Source organism: Eschrichtius robustus, chromosome 5 (assembly GCF_028021215.1).
Source record: "Eschrichtius robustus isolate mEscRob2 chromosome 5, mEscRob2.pri, whole genome shotgun sequence".
In the NCBI taxonomy this organism is placed as follows: Eukaryota; Metazoa; Chordata; class Mammalia; order Artiodactyla; family Eschrichtiidae; genus Eschrichtius; species Eschrichtius robustus.
In genome coordinates, this window is record NC_090828.1 from 47607073 (window position 1) to 47626044 (window position 18972).

Consider the following 18972-nt stretch of genomic DNA (forward strand, 5'->3'; position numbering starts at 1 on the left):
TGGGACACTGGCTTTACCCTTCATCCTAGGGTGAATCAATCAATCTTGGGATGTAGTATTTATTCCCAAGGAATAGATCCTCTGGGGTTTCAATGGAAAGACTGGGGTGTTTCCAAGGCCCTGTCACTGGGTAAGACTTGAACTACAGTCTCTTGTTTCTCCTGCATTGGACAGTAGCTGGAATAACTGCTCAGTTCTTTCAAACTTCCATCTGCTCTTTTCCTTTTGGGCCCTCACTAGAGCAGAGTCAGGGTCAGCCAAGACTTTGAGGGGAAAATATTCCCCTTTCCCACAATGTGGCTTCTCCCTTCCCCCATCCCTCAATTTCTAGCCATGATGGCAGTCCCATCATTCTAGGAAATGAGGGGGCACTTTTCTGCTTGCATTCCATCCACACAACAGAGAGTAAACTCAGGGAAAAGTGTGGTTCCCTTCCTTGAGACCAATTCCCTCCAGTTTCTGCTGCTTTTAGTATCTGCAGTGTCTTTAAAAGTTTCTTTTTTTGCTTCCTATTCCTCATTTCATTCATTGTTATCTGATACAAGCTACTTTGCCATTATTGAAATTGGAAGCCCCTTCAAATTTTTAAATGTCTATGATTCTATGATTTGTAATTGGTGTATTTTAACATTAGTTTCCTTTTGCTCTGTTTGTGACACCTTTTTTCAAATAACTAACACTCTTAAGAATGTGGTTTTTTTTAAAAATTCATGTTTTTTTTTTTAAGCAGATATTCATTTTAAATTATTTATTTATTTATTTATTCATTTTTGGCTGTGTTGGGTCTTCGTTTCTGTGCGAGGGCTTTCTCCAGTTGCGGCAAGTGGGGCCCACTCTTCATCGCGGTGCGCGGGCCTCTCACTATCGTGGCCTCCCTTGTTGCGGAGCACAGGCTCCAGACGCGCAGGCTCAGCAGTTGTGGCTCACGGGCCCAGCTGCTCCGCGGCATGTGGGATCCTCCCAGACCAGGGCTTGAACCCGCGTCCCCCGCATTGGCAGGCGGACCCCCAACCACTGCGCCACCAGGGAAGCCCCAAGAATGTGGGCTTTTAAAGAGGTGTGTCACCTCTTTGAGGTCATCCTTTTAGTGCACTACTGCTAGCTCATGTGATTAAAAAACAAAACAAAACAACATAATAGAAGGAAAATATAAAGTCCTTGCACATAAGTGGCACCATATGCTCAAGTTTATTGAACAGACACAAGTTACACACTGGAGACTAATAAGCAGAACACTGTACCAGTTTTCACTAACTCAAATCAAGTTAGTAAATGACAAATTTTAGAAGACACTCATTTTATGTCTCACCCAATGTGGGTGATCACAAGAGAGCTAAATAAAGAAAATTATTTTCTATGTTACTTAGGTAGGAAATTAATTGATATACACAGCTTCCAAGTTACTTTAAGATATTGCAAAGTGTTTCAAAACTAGCAGGGAATAGTTCATGTCCAGCCTGAAATAAAGTGTAAAATGGACCTTTTAGGGGTAAATAACTTCATTCGTATATCCATCTCAAAATCATTCCTTCCTGCTAACAAAAAATACTAATAAATCTCCATTTAGATTAGGTTTACTAAATTAATAATGACTTTGAAATATCTAGGTTTGGTTACATTGTTATATTGCACTTGAGAAGAATGACAAGAAAAATCAAAGATTCAGTACCTCTCCCAAGAAATTCATTATATATCAGAAATTACAATGAAATACAAGCATATATGCATTCTACATGTCCATAGGTTCATCGTTCAAACTAGCCTACCAACAGGTTAAAAGAAATACTCTCCAAAACACTTGAGTATTAAGTCATTTCATTCACCATTTTGGATCCTATATTCGATTTTCAAATTTTATATTTTTTTCTTATTAATCAAACTATCACATATACAAGCTATCCAAGAGCACTAACACAGTGACACTGAGATAAGCAACAGTCAAACACAAGGATTCCACGAATGACTTATTCTTTGCCAAGCTCAACACTACATTCTCTAACACAGGAACATCAATCAACTTACAATTGTTTGCCTTATAAAAAACCAGCAGATCTATTTATTATATACTATGCTTTTGCCACATACATCTCTCTTAGGGTCATGATTCACTATGAAAAATCTTTCACATCCTCTTAAGGAAGCCAGTATCGTCTCTAATACTTGAATTTTCTCTTTATATAAAGTATCAGTGAGAATTGACTATGACTAAGTAGTTTCATAACAGGTAGAATTGTGGCACTAACATTTTGATTAATTGTCTTACAATTCAGTATTAAGAACTTAATCAGAATTACAATAACCACCAATTACAAGAAAAAGGTAAAGGGAAGAAAAGGAAAGCGCCTCCCTCACACAAATGGTTCTCAAAATATCAAGTCTGAAATAAATGCCTATTTAAGAAATCAACAACAGCATCAATATTTCTTACCAATATCAAATGTTTTAAATATTCTCAACCCCAACCATGTGTGTTTTCTTAAACTGAATCAGGTTATAAGAATTTTACACTCAAAATGGCTTTCAATTCTCAATAAATCACAAACACAGCAGTGATTATTTTTTGACATTTTAACCAAAACATTCACATGCTACTTTAGGGTAAAAAGAAACTCACCATTTCCCAAATATTTTCCTCAAAGACTAGGTTTTTAAATTATACTCCTACCATATTTTTGTACAGATATAAATCTTCATTTTTCTTAAAGAAAATACTATTGCTTTAAACTACGTTCCATAAGAGCAATTTAAAGCATCATGTTAATTTCCATGACAACACCCTTCAATCTCCTCCAGTCTAATGCTCTCCCAACTGAGCTATTTTGGCTCCTCCTTCAATCTCCGGTAAAAGATTATACCTTGAGATAAGAGGCCATAAAAGGAATAGATTGTGCAAAAGCAAATAGTAACATTTTTTTAAAAGAGTGACTTTCTATCCAACAGATATTTTCAGGAATGACTGCTATTAGGTGGGAAAACAGGTAAGGTGAACATTGTTCTAGACCAACTCAGTGACTGTCTGGTGGCAGGCCCTAGGATAAAAATATTTTTTTCTTAAAAAACTTTAAATTTATTGGTAATAAAAATACTTACTGCATATGACTAAGATCTTTTGAGCTACTAATAAAATCTATATTACAACACCTATTAATTTTGAAAATCACTAAAGCTAAATATAGGGTCTTGTCAATGTTCTAACTTGTATAACTCACCTACATATGCCTCTATTTTATGAATATATTCTAGCTTAGGCACTTGTTAGGGAGTTATAACACAAGACATGGCAAGATAAATTTCAATTATTTTTAAAACATAGAAAAATATTCAGTTATTTAAGGGACATATTTATCATTGCCTAATGAAGACAGTAGTTAAAAAGCTATCAAACTCTCAATTTCTAATGCACAACATGATGTAATTGCACAAAAATAGGTATAATTAATAGTTATCCCCAGGCCTGGAGGAACTGTGAATAATTCACATATTCCTCTAGAAGGTTCATCACCCTACGGACTTATAAAACTACAACTTGCCACCTGTGCAGCTTTTAATTAAAAATCCTAGAAAAGTAATTTATATTAATAAACCTAAGAAAGTTTAAAAAGGTTTCCAATAACTCGAATTGCTTATAAAATAACCTCTAAGAAGTCATTTTGATAGCTGGTTTCACATGTTAGACTGGTTTATAGACTGGTTTTTTACATGTTACACCTGGCTTCAACTGAGGTAATATCCATCTGAGCAGCACCACACTATTGCTAGAAGTAAACCAGTGAGCTACTTTAAGAATTTCAATTCCAAGCATTTCTTGCAGGGTTGGGAGGTTGAGTGCAGGTTCCTCTAAGTTGTAAAGATTCCTCATTGATCTTGACACATTCTCAGTAACAGTTTTGGAAACGTAAGGAAAAATACATATATAGGAGGAAAATAAATTAATCCCAACTGAAAACTCTTGCTTTAATCTAAGAACAAACTATTAATAAGCAACTCTGTCAAAGAACTACAAACATAGTCTTTTAATTTAAATGCTTCTTTTTTTTTTTTTTTGGATTGTATTGTGTATAGCCAGACTAATGCAATGGAATAAATGTACTTTGGAAATGATTTCCAACTCCATATGGCTTCAAGCATCATGATGTTTAGCAGAAATTAAATGACTACACAAAAGAGGCATTTTTGATTATAAAACTAATTTTTAGTATAAGTTGACTTAAAGGATTTGAAATAGAACTTAAACTTATACAAAATAAAATGTAATCAAATGGACTGTGGATAAAAATATAAATAAAAATTTAATAGCATGTACTCAATTTTCAGATTAAAACAAAAAACTGTACCTTTGCTATTACAGGAAAGAGTTTTGATGGGATCACGCTTTCTTCTTTTTTTAAAGTTCTACCACATAGGTAATATTAAAATCCAAGTTTATGCAGTTATAAAGTTAGCTTGAAAACTCAACTGTAGTGTAATGTGTATTAACAGTAAGTATCTCTACAAAAGATGTGGATCCTAAGGTCCAAATGTGGATTGCTTTAAAACAACAAAAACAACAACAAACAAAATCCAACATACAAAATCAGAAACAATAATTGTAGGAGGTACTATTTTAGATAAAGTGGTAACTCAGTCACTACCTGTCTTACGTACATTGAAGAAGATCTATCACTTGAAATGTTATTATTTAAATACCTAAAAATACAAGTCAGTGGATGTGTATTAAATGTATGTCTGAACTTAATTATAATGAAAAGGTTGACAAATATTGCTCTCACTTTGTGCTTAATACCAATAGGTACCATCAGCAGTACAGTCTTGGAACTTTATTCCTCATGAAGGAAATTTTAAAATCTATAATGAAGTTGGTACTTCTAATGGGACAGGATGTAGCACAACTTAAAAATCACAGTTAAGTTTCTGAGTTTCCTTCACCATTTTCATGAGGTTGAAGCTGTTCCCTTTCTTGTTCTTCTTGAGGTGGCCGGACACGTTTAAAGAAGCCCATCTGCCAGGTGAAAAAAAAAACTCACATTACTGCCACATCAATGAAGAATACTGAAAGTATTCTGAGTGACCATATTATGACCAAGAAAATTTAAATGGCACTTAGTTGAATTTTTCTTCCTTCAAATGATAAGGAGTGCTCATCATGCATCATCATTAAAGGTCCCTTTCTTCTTTCCCTCCCTTCTTTTGCTCCCTCCCTTCTCCTTTTCTTCTGCTTCCCCTCCCTCCCTCTCTTCCTAAGTCCATCACTTACCCTGTACATTACAAATACCAAAACAGCCAGTAACAACAATCCTGCGAGAACTGCTAAAATGATCACCCACACAGGTACAGGCATGGGTGATGGCTGAATGCCCCAGGTGACATTAGTGGTAACCTGTTGGGGGAAAAAGTACTTGAGTTTTAAAAATAGTTCACTGAATCATTCAACAAATATCTGAATGTCTACTATATTTTATGTCAATGTTACATTATTTTATTTTCTAGTACATGATAATTTATGATTACACATTTGGTATCAATAGCATACACACACACACACACACACACACACACGAAACTCTCAACAGGTTAACCTCTGACTGACTCTGAAATGATTTTTAAATAATCCAACCCAGTTTATGATGTGTTGGTCCCATTTTAATCCTCAAATTAAAGATTTATAAAATGCCCTCACTTACTGCAGTTAATTTCCAACTTTCTAACTCTGTGGGGAGAAATTCCCCAAATTTTCCCTCATGAAATTTAGTGATGCTAAGTATCTTACAAAGGACAAGATGCTAAAGTAAAAGGTCTACCTTTAACAATTCTGGGATGGGGGGAGGAAAATAGTAATATTAAACTAGTTTATACTAGGTTATAATCCATTCAAATAACTCAAGTTACTTTAAATTATCAAAATAATTAACTGCCATTATTTAAAATAAAATTAAAATATCTATGGTATTGAACTGAGTGCATTTATTCCATTTCCCCAAATCAATGACTTACCAATGTGGAGTTGAAGATGTCCTCAATTGGAAGGTTCTTATAAGGAAACTCTATGACATTAAATGAAGCAGACGACTTCAGAGAATATGAATGATTCTGGTTTTCCTTCTATATTGGAATAACAATAAAATGATTTTCTATATGTCAGGCCTTTTTTATTTCTTCTAAAAAATGGATAAGTTTGCTGAATGCTGCATCTGCCCACTTACATTCATAAAGGTCTCAGTCCACAGTAGAGACTTTACATACAGGATTGCACTCTTTCCTCTGTCTAGTCGCCCCACCTGGCAGACAATCTTCAAGCATTCAGCAATTCCACAACCCTGCCAAAAAATTACTTACTTAAAAGAAAAGATCATTCTATCATCTCTTCAATATATGAAAAGTAGACAATTGACTTGTTTTATGTGAAGGCTAAAGAGATGATCTAGATTCTTTTGCCTTAACAGCAGTAACGTTTAAAATGAGTAGGCTAATAGTTGAATCTATGAATGCTTCTTGTTATGAAGGGGTTGGTTTTAATGTGATTTGTTACGGAAGGATAAGTGCTATAATATTAAAATATTTATTGTTATATCTAGAACTCAACATTCTTTAGGCAAATCCAGAGCATGGTGATTTTATTTAGTAAGACATGAAAATCAGATCACAATATGCCTGTGGAAAAGAAAAAGAAACAGAGTGAATCTTTAATAGCTATTCTACGTCAGACCTGTAGAAATCAAGTGCCATGAGTGTTTTTATCAGTAACTTGAAGGCAGACAGTCAAAAGTAATAAATATTCACCACCTTCTACGTGCTGGTCAAACTGCATTAGACATGTCATATGCATATACCTCACAACAGTGTTATCCAGTAAGTGACACCTCCAGTTGATGAATAGGAATAGAAGCAAACTCCCTTGACCTGATAAAGGGCACCTATGAAAAGCCCACAGCTAACATCATACTTACTGGTGAAAGAATGGATGCTTTTCCCCTAAGATCAAGAACTGGACAACAGTGCCCACTCATGACACTTCTATTCTACATTGTTCAGAAGGTTCTAGCCAGTGCAATTAAGCAAGAAAAAAATTAAATAAATGGTATCCAGACTGGAAAGAAAGAAGTAAAGCTATCTCTATTCAAAGATGATAGAATCTTACTTACAGAAAACTTTAAAGAATCCACAATAAAACTATTAAAGCTAATAAACAAGTACAGAAAAGGTATAGAATACAAGATCAGTATACTAATATGAATTGTTTTTCTATACACTAGCAATGAAAAATATGAAAATGAAATTTTAAAAAACAATTCTATTTTAAATAGCATTTAACAAGAATAAAATACGTAACTAAGGAAGTGCATGACTTGTGCACAGAAAACTACAAAATATTTTTGAAAGAAATTAAAGAAGACCTAAATAAACAGAAGACAGCTCATGTTCAAGGACTGAAAGACTTAATATTAAGATGGCAATATTACCAAAGTGATAGACAGATCCAATAAAATTGCTATCAAAATTCCACACACACAAAAAAATTCCAACTACCATTTTTGTAGAAATGGACAAGCTATCCTAAAATTCATATGGAATTGCCAGGAACCCCAACTAGTCAAAACAATCTTGAAAAAGATGAAAACACTGCAGGGCTCACACTCCCCAATTTCAAAATTTACTGCAGAAGGACAATGATCAAAAAAATTAGGATGCATGTATAGATCAATGGAATAGAATTGAGAGTCCAGAAATAAACCCATACATTCACAGTCAATTCATTTTCAACAAGGGAGCCAAGACCATTTAAAGGGAAGAGACAGGTCTTTCCAATAAATGATGCAGGGAGAGCTAGAAAACCACATGCAAAAGAATGAATCTGGGCCTCTACTTCACACCGTATACAAAAATTAACTCTATATGGATCAGAGATATAAAAGTAAGAGCTAAAAGTATAAAACTTAGAAAACCAGGGACTTCCCTGGTGGTCCAGTAGTTAAGACTCTGCGCTCCCAACGCAGGGGGCCTGGGGTTTGATCTCTGGTCAGGGAACCAGAGCCCGCATGCCACAACTAAAGATCCTGCATGCCACAACTAAAGATCCCACATGGCACAACTAAAAGATCCTGCATGCAGCAATGAAGATCCCGCACGTGGCAACAAAGATCCCACGTGCACAACTAAGACCCGGCCTAGCCAAATAAATAAATAAATATTTTAAAAAGTAAAAATATTTTAAAAAGTAAAAAGTAAAAAAATATTTTAAAAAGTAAAAATATTTTAAAAAGTAAAAAGTAAATAAATATTTTAAAAAGTAAAAATAAATATTTTAAAAAGTAAAAAAAGTAAAAAATTTTTAAAAAGTAAAAATCTCCAGGACTTTGGGTTAGGCAATGGTTTTTAAAATATGACAGTAAAAATCTAAGCAACACAAGAAGAGATAGACTTGAGAAAAGAAATTTGGACTTCTTTAAATTTAAAACCTTTTTTCCATCAACAAATACTATCAAGAAAGTAAAAAAGACAACTTACAGAATGAGAGAAAATATGTGCAGTAACAGCTCTGATAAGGGTAGTATCCAGAATATATAAAGAACTCCTCATGACTCAACAACAAAAGGCAAACGACCCAATTTAAATATGGGCAAAAGGTTTGAATAGAGATTTTTCGAAAGAAGATATACAAATGAAAAGATGCTCAGCATCATTAGTCATTAGGGAAATCCAAATAAAACTACGATGAGATGCTACTTCACTCCAATGAGGATGACTACAAAAAAAAATTTTTTTTTAAAGGCAATAGCCTTTAAAAAAAGGCTTGTGACCTGTTGGGCTTGAAGGCTTTGCAGCCTCTGGTTTTCTCTCTGAGTTAGACAGGAAGACACTGGAGTGACACGACCTGACCTACTTTTAAAAGGATCGTTATGGCTTCTATGTGGCAAATAGACTGTCGTGGTGACAGGGCCAGAAATATGGAGTCCAACTGGAGGTTTGGCAATAGTTTAAGTGAGAGACGAAGGTGGTCTAGGTTAGGTCGTGCCAGTGGTAGAGACGGCAAGAAGGGGCCATATTCTGGCTATTTTGAAAGTAGATAATGACAGAATTTGCTGATATGTAGGATTATGAAGTTTGAGAGAAAGAGGAGAGCCAAGCACCATGCCCAAATTTGGGACAGAGAACAGAGTTGATATTTACTAAAATGCGGACCACCACAGAAAGATCAGAGTTGAGAAAACTCAAGGATATGTTCTTAGAATTCAGTTTAAGATTCCTATTAAATATTTAAGAGGAGTTCCAGTAGGTAGTTGGATAATGGAGTCTGGAGTTCAATGCAGAGGATCGGGTCGGAAATATTAATCAAAGTCATCTACATAGAAATGGTACTTACCAGCCATATGAATGATTAAGATTGTCTCATATGGCACTGTCAGATAGAACCTTCTACAATGACAGAAATCATCAATGCGGAGATACCTGCGCTTCCCGAAGTGGTAGCCACTAGCCACATGTGGCTACTGAACACTTGAAATGTGGCTGGTGTCTACAACACTGGACTGCACAGATCTAACGAATGACCATAGGCGGAGCAGACAAGAACTCTGAGATCTGAGCCCTGGAATACTCTCTAGAGCTTAAAGGTCTGGAAATGGAGATTAAGACAAAGTAGCCAGTTGTGGTAGGTGGACAACCAAGACAGTAGTGCCCGAGAAGTGAGAGAGGAGTGTTTCACAGAGGAGGAAGTGATTAATTGTGCCAAAAAGTCACTGTGCAGTTGAACTGAATGAAAACTAAGAAGAACCATGGAATCTGGAGATGTGAAAGTAACTGGTGATCACTAATGAACATAAACACTATACCAGGTTCTCTGTTAGTTGATGGTTTGCAGATCTGTTAAATTTTAAAAACTTAAGTGACAAACCTCTTTATAACATTATAGTCATTAGACAGGCTGACTCAATAAAAGTTGATCAGAATGCTAATTATTCTTATATTTCTGTTGAGCCCTTCTGTTTTTTTCTGCAATATTGAACATCAGCTTCAAAGATTAGGGTGAGACCGAGAAAGAGGTCAGTTAAAGGAGTGCAGTCAGAGACATAAGTTAGAACATAAAACATTTTTATTAGTAAGCTACAAAGACAGATCATTTGAAGAAAATGTGGCATTAATTCAATTAGGAACAAGGAAAGTAAGAGGAGTGAATGGTATAAAAATATACGGAGTTCTTTCCAGCACAGCTATTGTTCCTTTTGAAATGTTCTTTGGCATCAGTTCTATAATCACATATTTTAAAATATTTAAGGTGCTTGTTGTTGAAATGCCACTTACCAAAGTGTGCACATCTCCTTCACTGAGGGTGAGATCCCGCTTAGTGATGAGATGGTTCCGGTCACCTTGCCCACCAATTGTGTCATTCTTTTCAGTTGTTTGCGAATTTGAGATCTAGGATTACATAAATAAACTGGTGGTAAATAACAATGGAAAATATTTTGCATTGACATTTTGGCATAAACTGTTATACGTGATTGAAATATAGTGACTAAAAATTTGGTATGACAGAAAATTTACCACTTAATATATGGCTAAAACTAAGCAAAGGAAATAAAGATTAGAGTCCTTAATATGCGGGAAAAAAATTACCTCTACCTAGCCATCATTTTCTCCCCTTGCATAGCTAGAGAGGAAACTGATAAAATACTTAGAAAAAGCTTGAAATTTCACAGTGTACATCTGTGATGTATGTCAATCATGAGTATACATTTTTTGCTTTGTTTTCTTAACTTTCCTTACTCCAAACTGTGATAGCTTTTTTTTTTTTAATAGTTTAAAATTTATTTATTTATTTATTTAGTTTTGGCTGTGTTGGGTCTTCATTTCTGTGCAAGGGCTTTCTCTAGTTGCGGCAAGCAGGGGCCACTCTTCATCGCGGTGCGCGGGCCTCTCACTATCGCGGCCTCTCTTGTTGCGGAGCACAAGCTCCAGACGCGCAGGCTCAGTAGTTGTGGCTCACGGGCCTAGTTGCTCCGCGGCATGTGGGATCTTCCCAGACAAGGGCTCGAACCTGTGTCGTCTGCATTGGCAGGCAGATTCTCAACCACTGCGCCACCAGGGAAGCCCCTGTGATAGCTTCTTATCCAAACAAATGTGCTAGGATGGAGAAGGCTATATCCAAATAGAATTCCATAAAATGACATTTTTCTAGGTCAAGTCAAAAGAGCCAAGAGTAAAATGTTATATCTTATCCCAAAGACAAAAATTTCAACATCCAAACACCCTTGACACATATTACATGTGGATAAACCACTCTGCGATAAAACCAAAGTCAAATTGGGTCACTTAAGAATATCTCCGGATGGGAACTCCCTGGCGGTCCAGTGGTTAGGACTCCGCACTTTCACTGTCAAGAGAGTGGGTTCAATCCCTGGTCAGGGAACTAAGAACCCGCAAGCTGCGAGACACGGCCAAAAAAAACACAAAGAGTATCTCCGGAGGCTCACTAAACACTACATAAATAAATGGTTTACTAGGACTTCACAGAATTCATCCTTACTCATTACACAAATAAACAATTTAATTCATAGTGTACTGGTTATGAACTAAAATATTTTCGCAGGATAGATTTATTATTAAAACAATTGTTTATTTCATGCATTTCTTTTATAGATTTAGAAAGAAAAGCAATAAAATATCATCATAATAAACAGTTGCTATTAAGCACATTACCTTAATTCTCAAAGGGTTGATCTCCATATCTGAAGTGCAGTTCATTGGCCCATCAATATCATATTGAAGGATGTACAACAAAGTGTTATTGTTATATTTGTAAGGCCACTGAAGATTTAGCATTGCCTTGCTGAATGAACTCGGACCGTTATTTCTCAGCTAATGAGGAGAAGGACAAGTAAATACTTTGGGCAAAAATCTATTCTATAATCCTTCCCCTACAGCAACTTTAGGAATCATTAAGCAACAGGATTTGAATAACAGCAGTGTTTCCATAGTTACTCTAATATTACAACATGATCATTATTATGCAAAAGAATCAAATTCAACATCTGCCTCTGCGTAGGGCAGTATAAGTCAGGATGAATACATAAACAAAAGAGGAAAACGTGAAAAAGTTACTGATAAGTGGCATAGAAAATTTTCTTCCTACAGAACCAAAATTTTATTCAGTGACGTATTCCTTTTATTCAAGTAGAACTAACTGGTTTTATTTTATTATTAAAATAATAATAAAATGTTATTTTTAAGTTAATTTTATTATTTTTTTTTACTAATTGGTTTTAAACAACAATTTGTATAAACAGCTTTCTTTTACTACTGGAAGCTACCTGTCTAATAAAAATGAACTTAAGAATAGGGAAAAAATTCAAATAAATCTCTGGTACATACTTAAACTATGCAGAGTTTACATAAAAGTTAAATAGACTTGTTTTTTAAAAAGAGCCTATCTATTCCTCTCTTTGTTGGCTCTCTACCAGGTATCAGTTAAATCCAACAGCTGCAAACCTCGTAGATGTGCTGAACAACTGGCCCAACGTCTTCTTCAGTCTCAGGGTTCTCCTTGTGCTCCCAATTTGGAATCGGAAGAAAGATATGATCAGGACTTGAGACTCTAAACAATGACCAAAGAAAACCTACCATGAATATCAAAATGATATGGTCAGTTCATTTTCAAAAGTACCTAGTGTCCAAATGAATAAAATCAGAATTAAAAAAAAAAAAAAACACCATACATTTAACAGACAAAACAAAAACAAAAACTATACTTGTATGTGTACATGCACAGATGGACATACAAACTACTCTTTATTGAATCTAATGTAACAGGTGAATTGATAACAGGTGAACTTTTACATAAAAGTTCAATAAATTTATTTTGTGCCACTTTTGCCATGTCTGGTTTATTTCCAAAGGGTTATCAAATAAATATTCGGGGCTTTGGAATACACCCAGGACCTTCTTCTTTCTACAGAAGCTACAGCTCTAGTAAAACGACACCGAAACATGGAGTGTCTACTATCCAAAAGAAGCTAGGGGCCCTAGGACTTACTTTTAAGAAGTAACTACTTTTAAAGTAGTTTAAATCATGAGAATGAGATACTCAACTGGGTAATCATACTGACCCTCTTATCTCAACAGCAGCTAAAACAGCAAGGTCAACTTTGTAAGATACAACCGGGCTTACTTTGTCAAAAAGATTGGAGCTGAAAAAGAAAAAAAATATATGTAGGACTGACTTGAGCATAATCGTCATCAATAGCATACAGAGGCAAATGCAGTGAAACTAAAAGTAAACAGATTAAAAGCGGTAAAGAAATGACAAACTGCGCAAATCAAAATAATTATTTTCATTAGCATTTAATTCCAAGAAGATGATTTTTATTTAACTTTTAGTTTTGTTTTACAAACTCAAAAGCAACATAAATTATTCTTATGATGTAAATATTGATTTGAAAATGCTATAATTAAGTACTAAAATTTTAGTCTATCCTTTTCCAGAATATTTAAGTATATTGCATAACATATTTATAACAAATAATATTTCCTCCATAGTTATTATAAATGGAAAAAAGTTGTTTTCCTACCTTTGGATTTGTAAGTCAAATTTCACGGAAGTATCCATCTCTGATTGCTGGTGCACACTGAAACGAAGACCAGCTAGGAGCTGAAGGAGGAGGGAAAGATGGCAATGTTAGTTAGAACAGTGTCAAATTAGTGAAATTTCAAATCCAGCGTCCAAAGAAAAAAGAATAGGGTTTTTCTGAACTTACAATAAAACTGAAAGTACTCTAGCAAAGATAGTTAAGTCTGATCTTCTATCAAATCTCTATTATTTCAGATACTTGGGCCAATCCATAATGGAGCCTGTTTAACAATGATTAACCATAATTATATCTCCTTATAATATTAACTAATTATCTCCTTATTATATTTACTAATATTAACTTTCTGAAAAATGCAAGAGGAGTTGCTTGTTGACCCAATGACTGTATAGTAGTTATGCACAATAATTTGGTGACAGGAAGCTAACACATGAACTTGTGTTAATGGAGCAGGAAGGAAGAAACAGATGGCTTACAAGAGTGACAGAACTTGGCTAAAAAGGACAGATGTAGGGCCAGAAGCAGAATTTCTCCACGTCACCCACAACTCCATCAATAACAAACATCTTAACTTCTGCAGGAGGAAAATTGTTATTTTAAAGAAAAAACTGAGCTACAAGGTAAGGGAAAGCAGCCTTCTTGGGGGGTCACATAAATGACCTCTAAAAATGGCCCTTCTAGGGGACCTCGTCAAACTGCCTCCCACTTTACAAAGCTTGGAGCCAGCCACAAGAATCAACCTGGAATTATCTATACTGAGTGAGCAGTGAGTGAGAAAGCTAGAGAGAACGAGAATATAAGAAAATAAAAAGCGGGCTTCCCTGGTGGCACAGTGGTTGAGAATCTGCCTGCCAATGCAGGGGACACGGGTTCGAGCCCTGGTCTGGGAAGATCCCACATGCCGCAGAGCAACTGGGCCCGTTGGGCCCGTGAGCCACAATTACTGAGCCTGCGCGTCTGGAGCCTGTGCTCCTCAACGAGAGAGGCCACGATAGTGAGAGGCCCGCGCGCCGCGATGAAGAGTGGCCCCCACTTGCCACAGCTGGAGAAAGCCCTGGCACAGAAACGAAGACCCAACACAGCCATAAATAAAATAAATAAATAAAAAATTAAAAAAAAAAAAAAAAGAAAATAAAAAGCATCCTCCTGCTTCCCACTAGCTATCTATTTTACATTTGGTAGTGTATATATGTCCATGACCCTCTCTCAAAGCAGCCGCATAGCACAGGGAGATCAGCTCAGTGCTTTGAGACCGCCTGGGGGGGTGGGATGGGGAGGGTGGGAGGGAGGGAGATGCAGGAGGGAGGAGATACGGGAACGTGTGTATATGTGTAGCTGATTCACTTTGCTATAAAGCAGAAACTAACACACCATTGTGAAGCAATTATACTTCAATAAAGATGTTTAAAAAAAAAAAAAAAGCATGCTCACTTGTTAATGAAACATTGTAGTTAAAAACTGTGTTAAATACATGTGAAAAAATGCAACTCTGGGTACTTTGTTCAAGCCCTTTTCCCTAAGAGACCTTATATCTAGAAATAATAATGACTTTAATGGAAAATATATTTAAAGAAATATGAAATATTTATTTTTATTGAAATATATTTGACATATAACACTGTAAATTTAAGGTTGATTTGATACATTTATACACTGTTATATGATTGCCACTGTGGCAATAATTGCACCTCTGTCACATAACATAATTATCATTTCTTTTTTCTGGTTGGAATTATTAAGACCTAGTCTCTTGCAAGTTTGATGATTATAATACGTTACTGTTGTCTATAATCACTATGCTGCACATTAGAGCTCTAGACTTACTTGCAAGTCTGTACCCTTAAACAACATCTAATGGGAGAGATGTTGTTTATATGGGTAGATACGTAATATTCAGCTCCATATTATCATAGATCTTCAAATTACCAATATCTATGTGCTCATTAAATTAAATTCTATCGAAAAGGTAACATGAAATATACTGTTGATTTTTTTTTTTTCCTTGATAATAGGAATTCTACAAGGTATATTTTTGTTTCCTTTTTAGAGGATTTGGGAAGCAACCCACTGAGCGCTTCTTCTCAAGCTCCTGGGCTCCCTTCTCCACCCCCTGAAGGGGAGCCTGATCTAACCACTGTGCTCTTTGATCCTATTGGGATGACCATATAGGTTTCAAGTTAATGAGATCATTCTAACTCACTTAAGAATGACAGTCTTGGTATTTGTCAGAGTAGCTTTGAGGATGCATTAAAGTGTTAGTTTAAAATATCAAAGTTACAATCTCAGTCCTTAGTTTCAACCATGTTCTCATCCATTTACCAAATTGAAGGTGAAGAGCAGCTTACTGAATACAGGTAATAACACAACCCATTACTTTAGTATCTTAATCAAAACTAAACTCTGATGATCACTACATTCTAAATCAAAGCCAGTTTAGATACTATTTTGAAGTGCTTATAAAAAAATGACTATGGACAAACCCACAGAAAAATATGCTATTCTCTATAAAAGAAAAATAAAATCCATTTAATTAAAATGTCTTACTTGAGTTCCAGCCTTCATTGGGTTTCCAAGGTCACATACTACCTGGCGGGTTTGGTTTTCTGTCTTAAAGGCACAGGAAAGTCTTGCTAAAGCCTTTGATAGACAAAGAAAAAGGATTGAAAGGAAAATAAATTAATGACCAAAAAAATGCAGAAGCCATAATAAGACTTTAAAGTTCCTAGACAATATCATGCAGGTGGATGTTTAGGTTTCTTGCTTTACAAAGCAAATGCATCTATTTGAGCAATGAGGGGTACGGGGGAAACCAGAATTGTGTACAACTGCCACATATAAAGTCAAAGTGTTTCTGAACAATCCCTAGAGGACATAGATACATAACCATATTACCTCTGAAAAATTATTTGATGGCCAGGCTTAGACACTTTATCCATCTGACCCTGCTTCAGGCACTTAGCTAGCAGTTTTTAAAATGTCCTATCAATGCATTATGTAAAGTTATTCGGCTTGAAAGGAATTATGTAAGATAGGCACTCCATTGTCTAGCAATTTAGCCTTAGGTAGAATGGGTAAGCTTGTACTACACTAAATAGGGGAGCAGCTCATTAACGTTAATGAGAACTATGAGTGCATTTCGATTTTTAAAGAGGCAGCTTGCTTACTTCACTGTTGCGGACCACCCCGATGAAATCGGCCTGCGGTGGGATGGAAACGATGAGCTCAGCTTCATAGGCACCTTCCCCCTGATTCTGAGCCTTAACAATCAAGGTCAGAGGGTTGTCGTCCCCAATATAGATCTTCTTTTGATCACTACGAGTTAACACAAATCTAGACAATGAAAAAAGACTGCACGGCGAGAGCATGACTATTCAAAGCACTGACATGTTCAACAGTGTCTCGAGATTTTTTAAGACTACTCTACAGCTCAACAGAAAACTGGAAATAGCACACTGGGTGCAAATCCAATGCTTCTCCCAGTAAAAGAAAACACTGATGCCTTTAGCATATCACTATCACTCATATGTATTATGGAAGTAATTTTATATCCCTTTGTACTTATTAATCCCCTGATTTTTTTTCTAAAGCCTGAATTAATCATTTGTCATGATACTCACAATATTCGCTATAATTTATACATCGTATAAAATGGTAGTAAGTCCTTTAGTTAAGAGTATCTTTAAGAGGATATAATGTTACTTTGTGACACTACTCAATGCTGAATAGGAAGAGATCTGTTAACCTAGGTAGCTAGTGAAAACATAGCACCTATTTTTTTAAAGCTCAATATTTATAGCTTTACTGAAAACCATGCATTATCCTCCAACGTAACTAATTCTCATTACTATTACTTTAATAGAAAAATGTGTTCTTTCATTTAAATTTCTTATTATACAGTCTATTATTTGGAGCAAAACTTACCTATCTACAGAAACTTCCAATTTGGGTTTACAGACATTGTCTTCACCACAGTCAAGCAGAATATGAGCCTAGAAAAAAATTTTATTTTTCTCTACATGAATAAATACCAGTACAGGTCACATATGCAGTGTATATCAATATATATGTGGATGTATATGAATATACATTTATGCACACATGTATATATTTATATATACTCTACTTGTATATATATATATACCTGAATTCAAAAGGGATCATGGCTGCCTGTTTTTAAATAGGTCAGTCTTAGCTAGTAAGAATGAAAAGGAAGAAAAAGATTCATAGGGTATAATACAATCAGTTGGAACCTTTAGTTGGAACCTTTTACAATTAGTTGGAACAATTAGATAGAACCTAGTTCTATCTCAAATTAAGCTGTTATGATTTTGGAATGAAGTATAGAAGAGAAAGTAATATTCAAGAAATGAGGGTTCTACTTTACTCAGCTGCTGCTAGCTAAGTTGTGTGATCTTGGGCAAAATAAACTCCTTTCTAGAATTTCTCATTATGCCTCTGCAGAGCATAAAAGAATAAGGAGTTGTGGGTATACAGCAGCAATTCAGACAGACAGACCAAAGGGAACAGAAACTGGACAAAAGGAGCCCAGCACTGGCATGGCCATTTGGAAGGAGATAAAGAAAAAGGAACCAAAAGCATTAGAATTCGCAGATCCAAGATAGGTACAATAAGCAAAGACCTGCACTTTCTCCCTCTAGATATGACCATAAGATGTGCCAGCTGGAACATTATAGAAAACCCGATAGCAATAGTGGGAGGAAGCTGAAGAAGTTAGGCAGGATGTGAAAGAAGAAATTGATAAAAGAGGAAATTAAAAAAAGATGAAGCCATTCTTGGTTTGTCTATTGTTAACATCCAAAGGGCTTCAGGCCCAAAGGCAGACAAAAAGGAGAGAAAAAGATTTAAAGGGAAAAAACAGTGACAGGCTTTCTTAAAAAACAAAACAAAACAAAACAAAACAAAAACTGTATGTTTCCAAGTCACAAGGGAGGCACAGCTCCCCAGAATAGAATTGTATGGTAGAGATCTTAACTGTCAGTTTAATTGGGATGAAACCCAACAGTACCTGTGAACTAATTCAATGACCTAGATGTAAACAGTTGCTATGCACTTCAAGAAGATGGAGGGAAAAGGCCAGGACCAGTAGAAGAAATCTGAGGTGACTCCATAAGTGATACCAAATACAATCACTGCTAATTTAGTTCATGAACAAAGAACGGATATAATGATATGTGACATGGTGTGTATTAAAAGTCCCAGTTAGAATGATGAGTATCTGAAGTTTGGAATGAAAAGTATTATGAAATATTTTTTTTCAACATCTTTATTGGAGTATAATTGCTTTACAATGGTGTGTTAGTTTCTGCTGTATAACAAAGTGAATCAGCTATACATAAACATATATCCCCATATCTCCTCCCTCTGTGTCTCCCTC

The 18972-nt window shown here is 35.5% G+C and overlaps 1 protein-coding gene across 2 annotated transcripts in view; it reads right to left on the reverse strand.

The window, feature by feature from the left end:
- Positions 1 to 1165: 1165 nt before the first annotated feature.
- Positions 1166 to 18972, reverse strand: part of ITGAV (integrin subunit alpha V) — an 88670-nt gene continuing 70863 nt past the window's right edge. For both annotated transcript variants that reach the window (XM_068544817.1, XM_068544816.1), the window contains exons 19-30: positions 17499 to 17566; positions 16742 to 16889; positions 16122 to 16214; positions 13560 to 13639; positions 13098 to 13178; positions 12481 to 12586; positions 11692 to 11850; positions 10297 to 10410; positions 6201 to 6314; positions 5992 to 6099; positions 5255 to 5377; positions 1166 to 4999 (exon numbers count right to left, since the gene is read on the reverse strand). In XM_068544817.1, coding sequence (XP_068400918.1) covers positions 4904 to 4999; positions 5255 to 5377; positions 5992 to 6099; positions 6201 to 6314; positions 10297 to 10410; positions 11692 to 11850; positions 12481 to 12586; positions 13098 to 13178; positions 13560 to 13639; positions 16122 to 16214; positions 16742 to 16889; positions 17499 to 17566 — 1290 coding nt within the window. In that variant the 3' untranslated portion in view covers positions 1166 to 4903. The remainder of the gene's footprint in view (positions 5000 to 5254; positions 5378 to 5991; positions 6100 to 6200; positions 6315 to 10296; positions 10411 to 11691; positions 11851 to 12480; positions 12587 to 13097; positions 13179 to 13559; positions 13640 to 16121; positions 16215 to 16741; positions 16890 to 17498; positions 17567 to 18972) is intronic.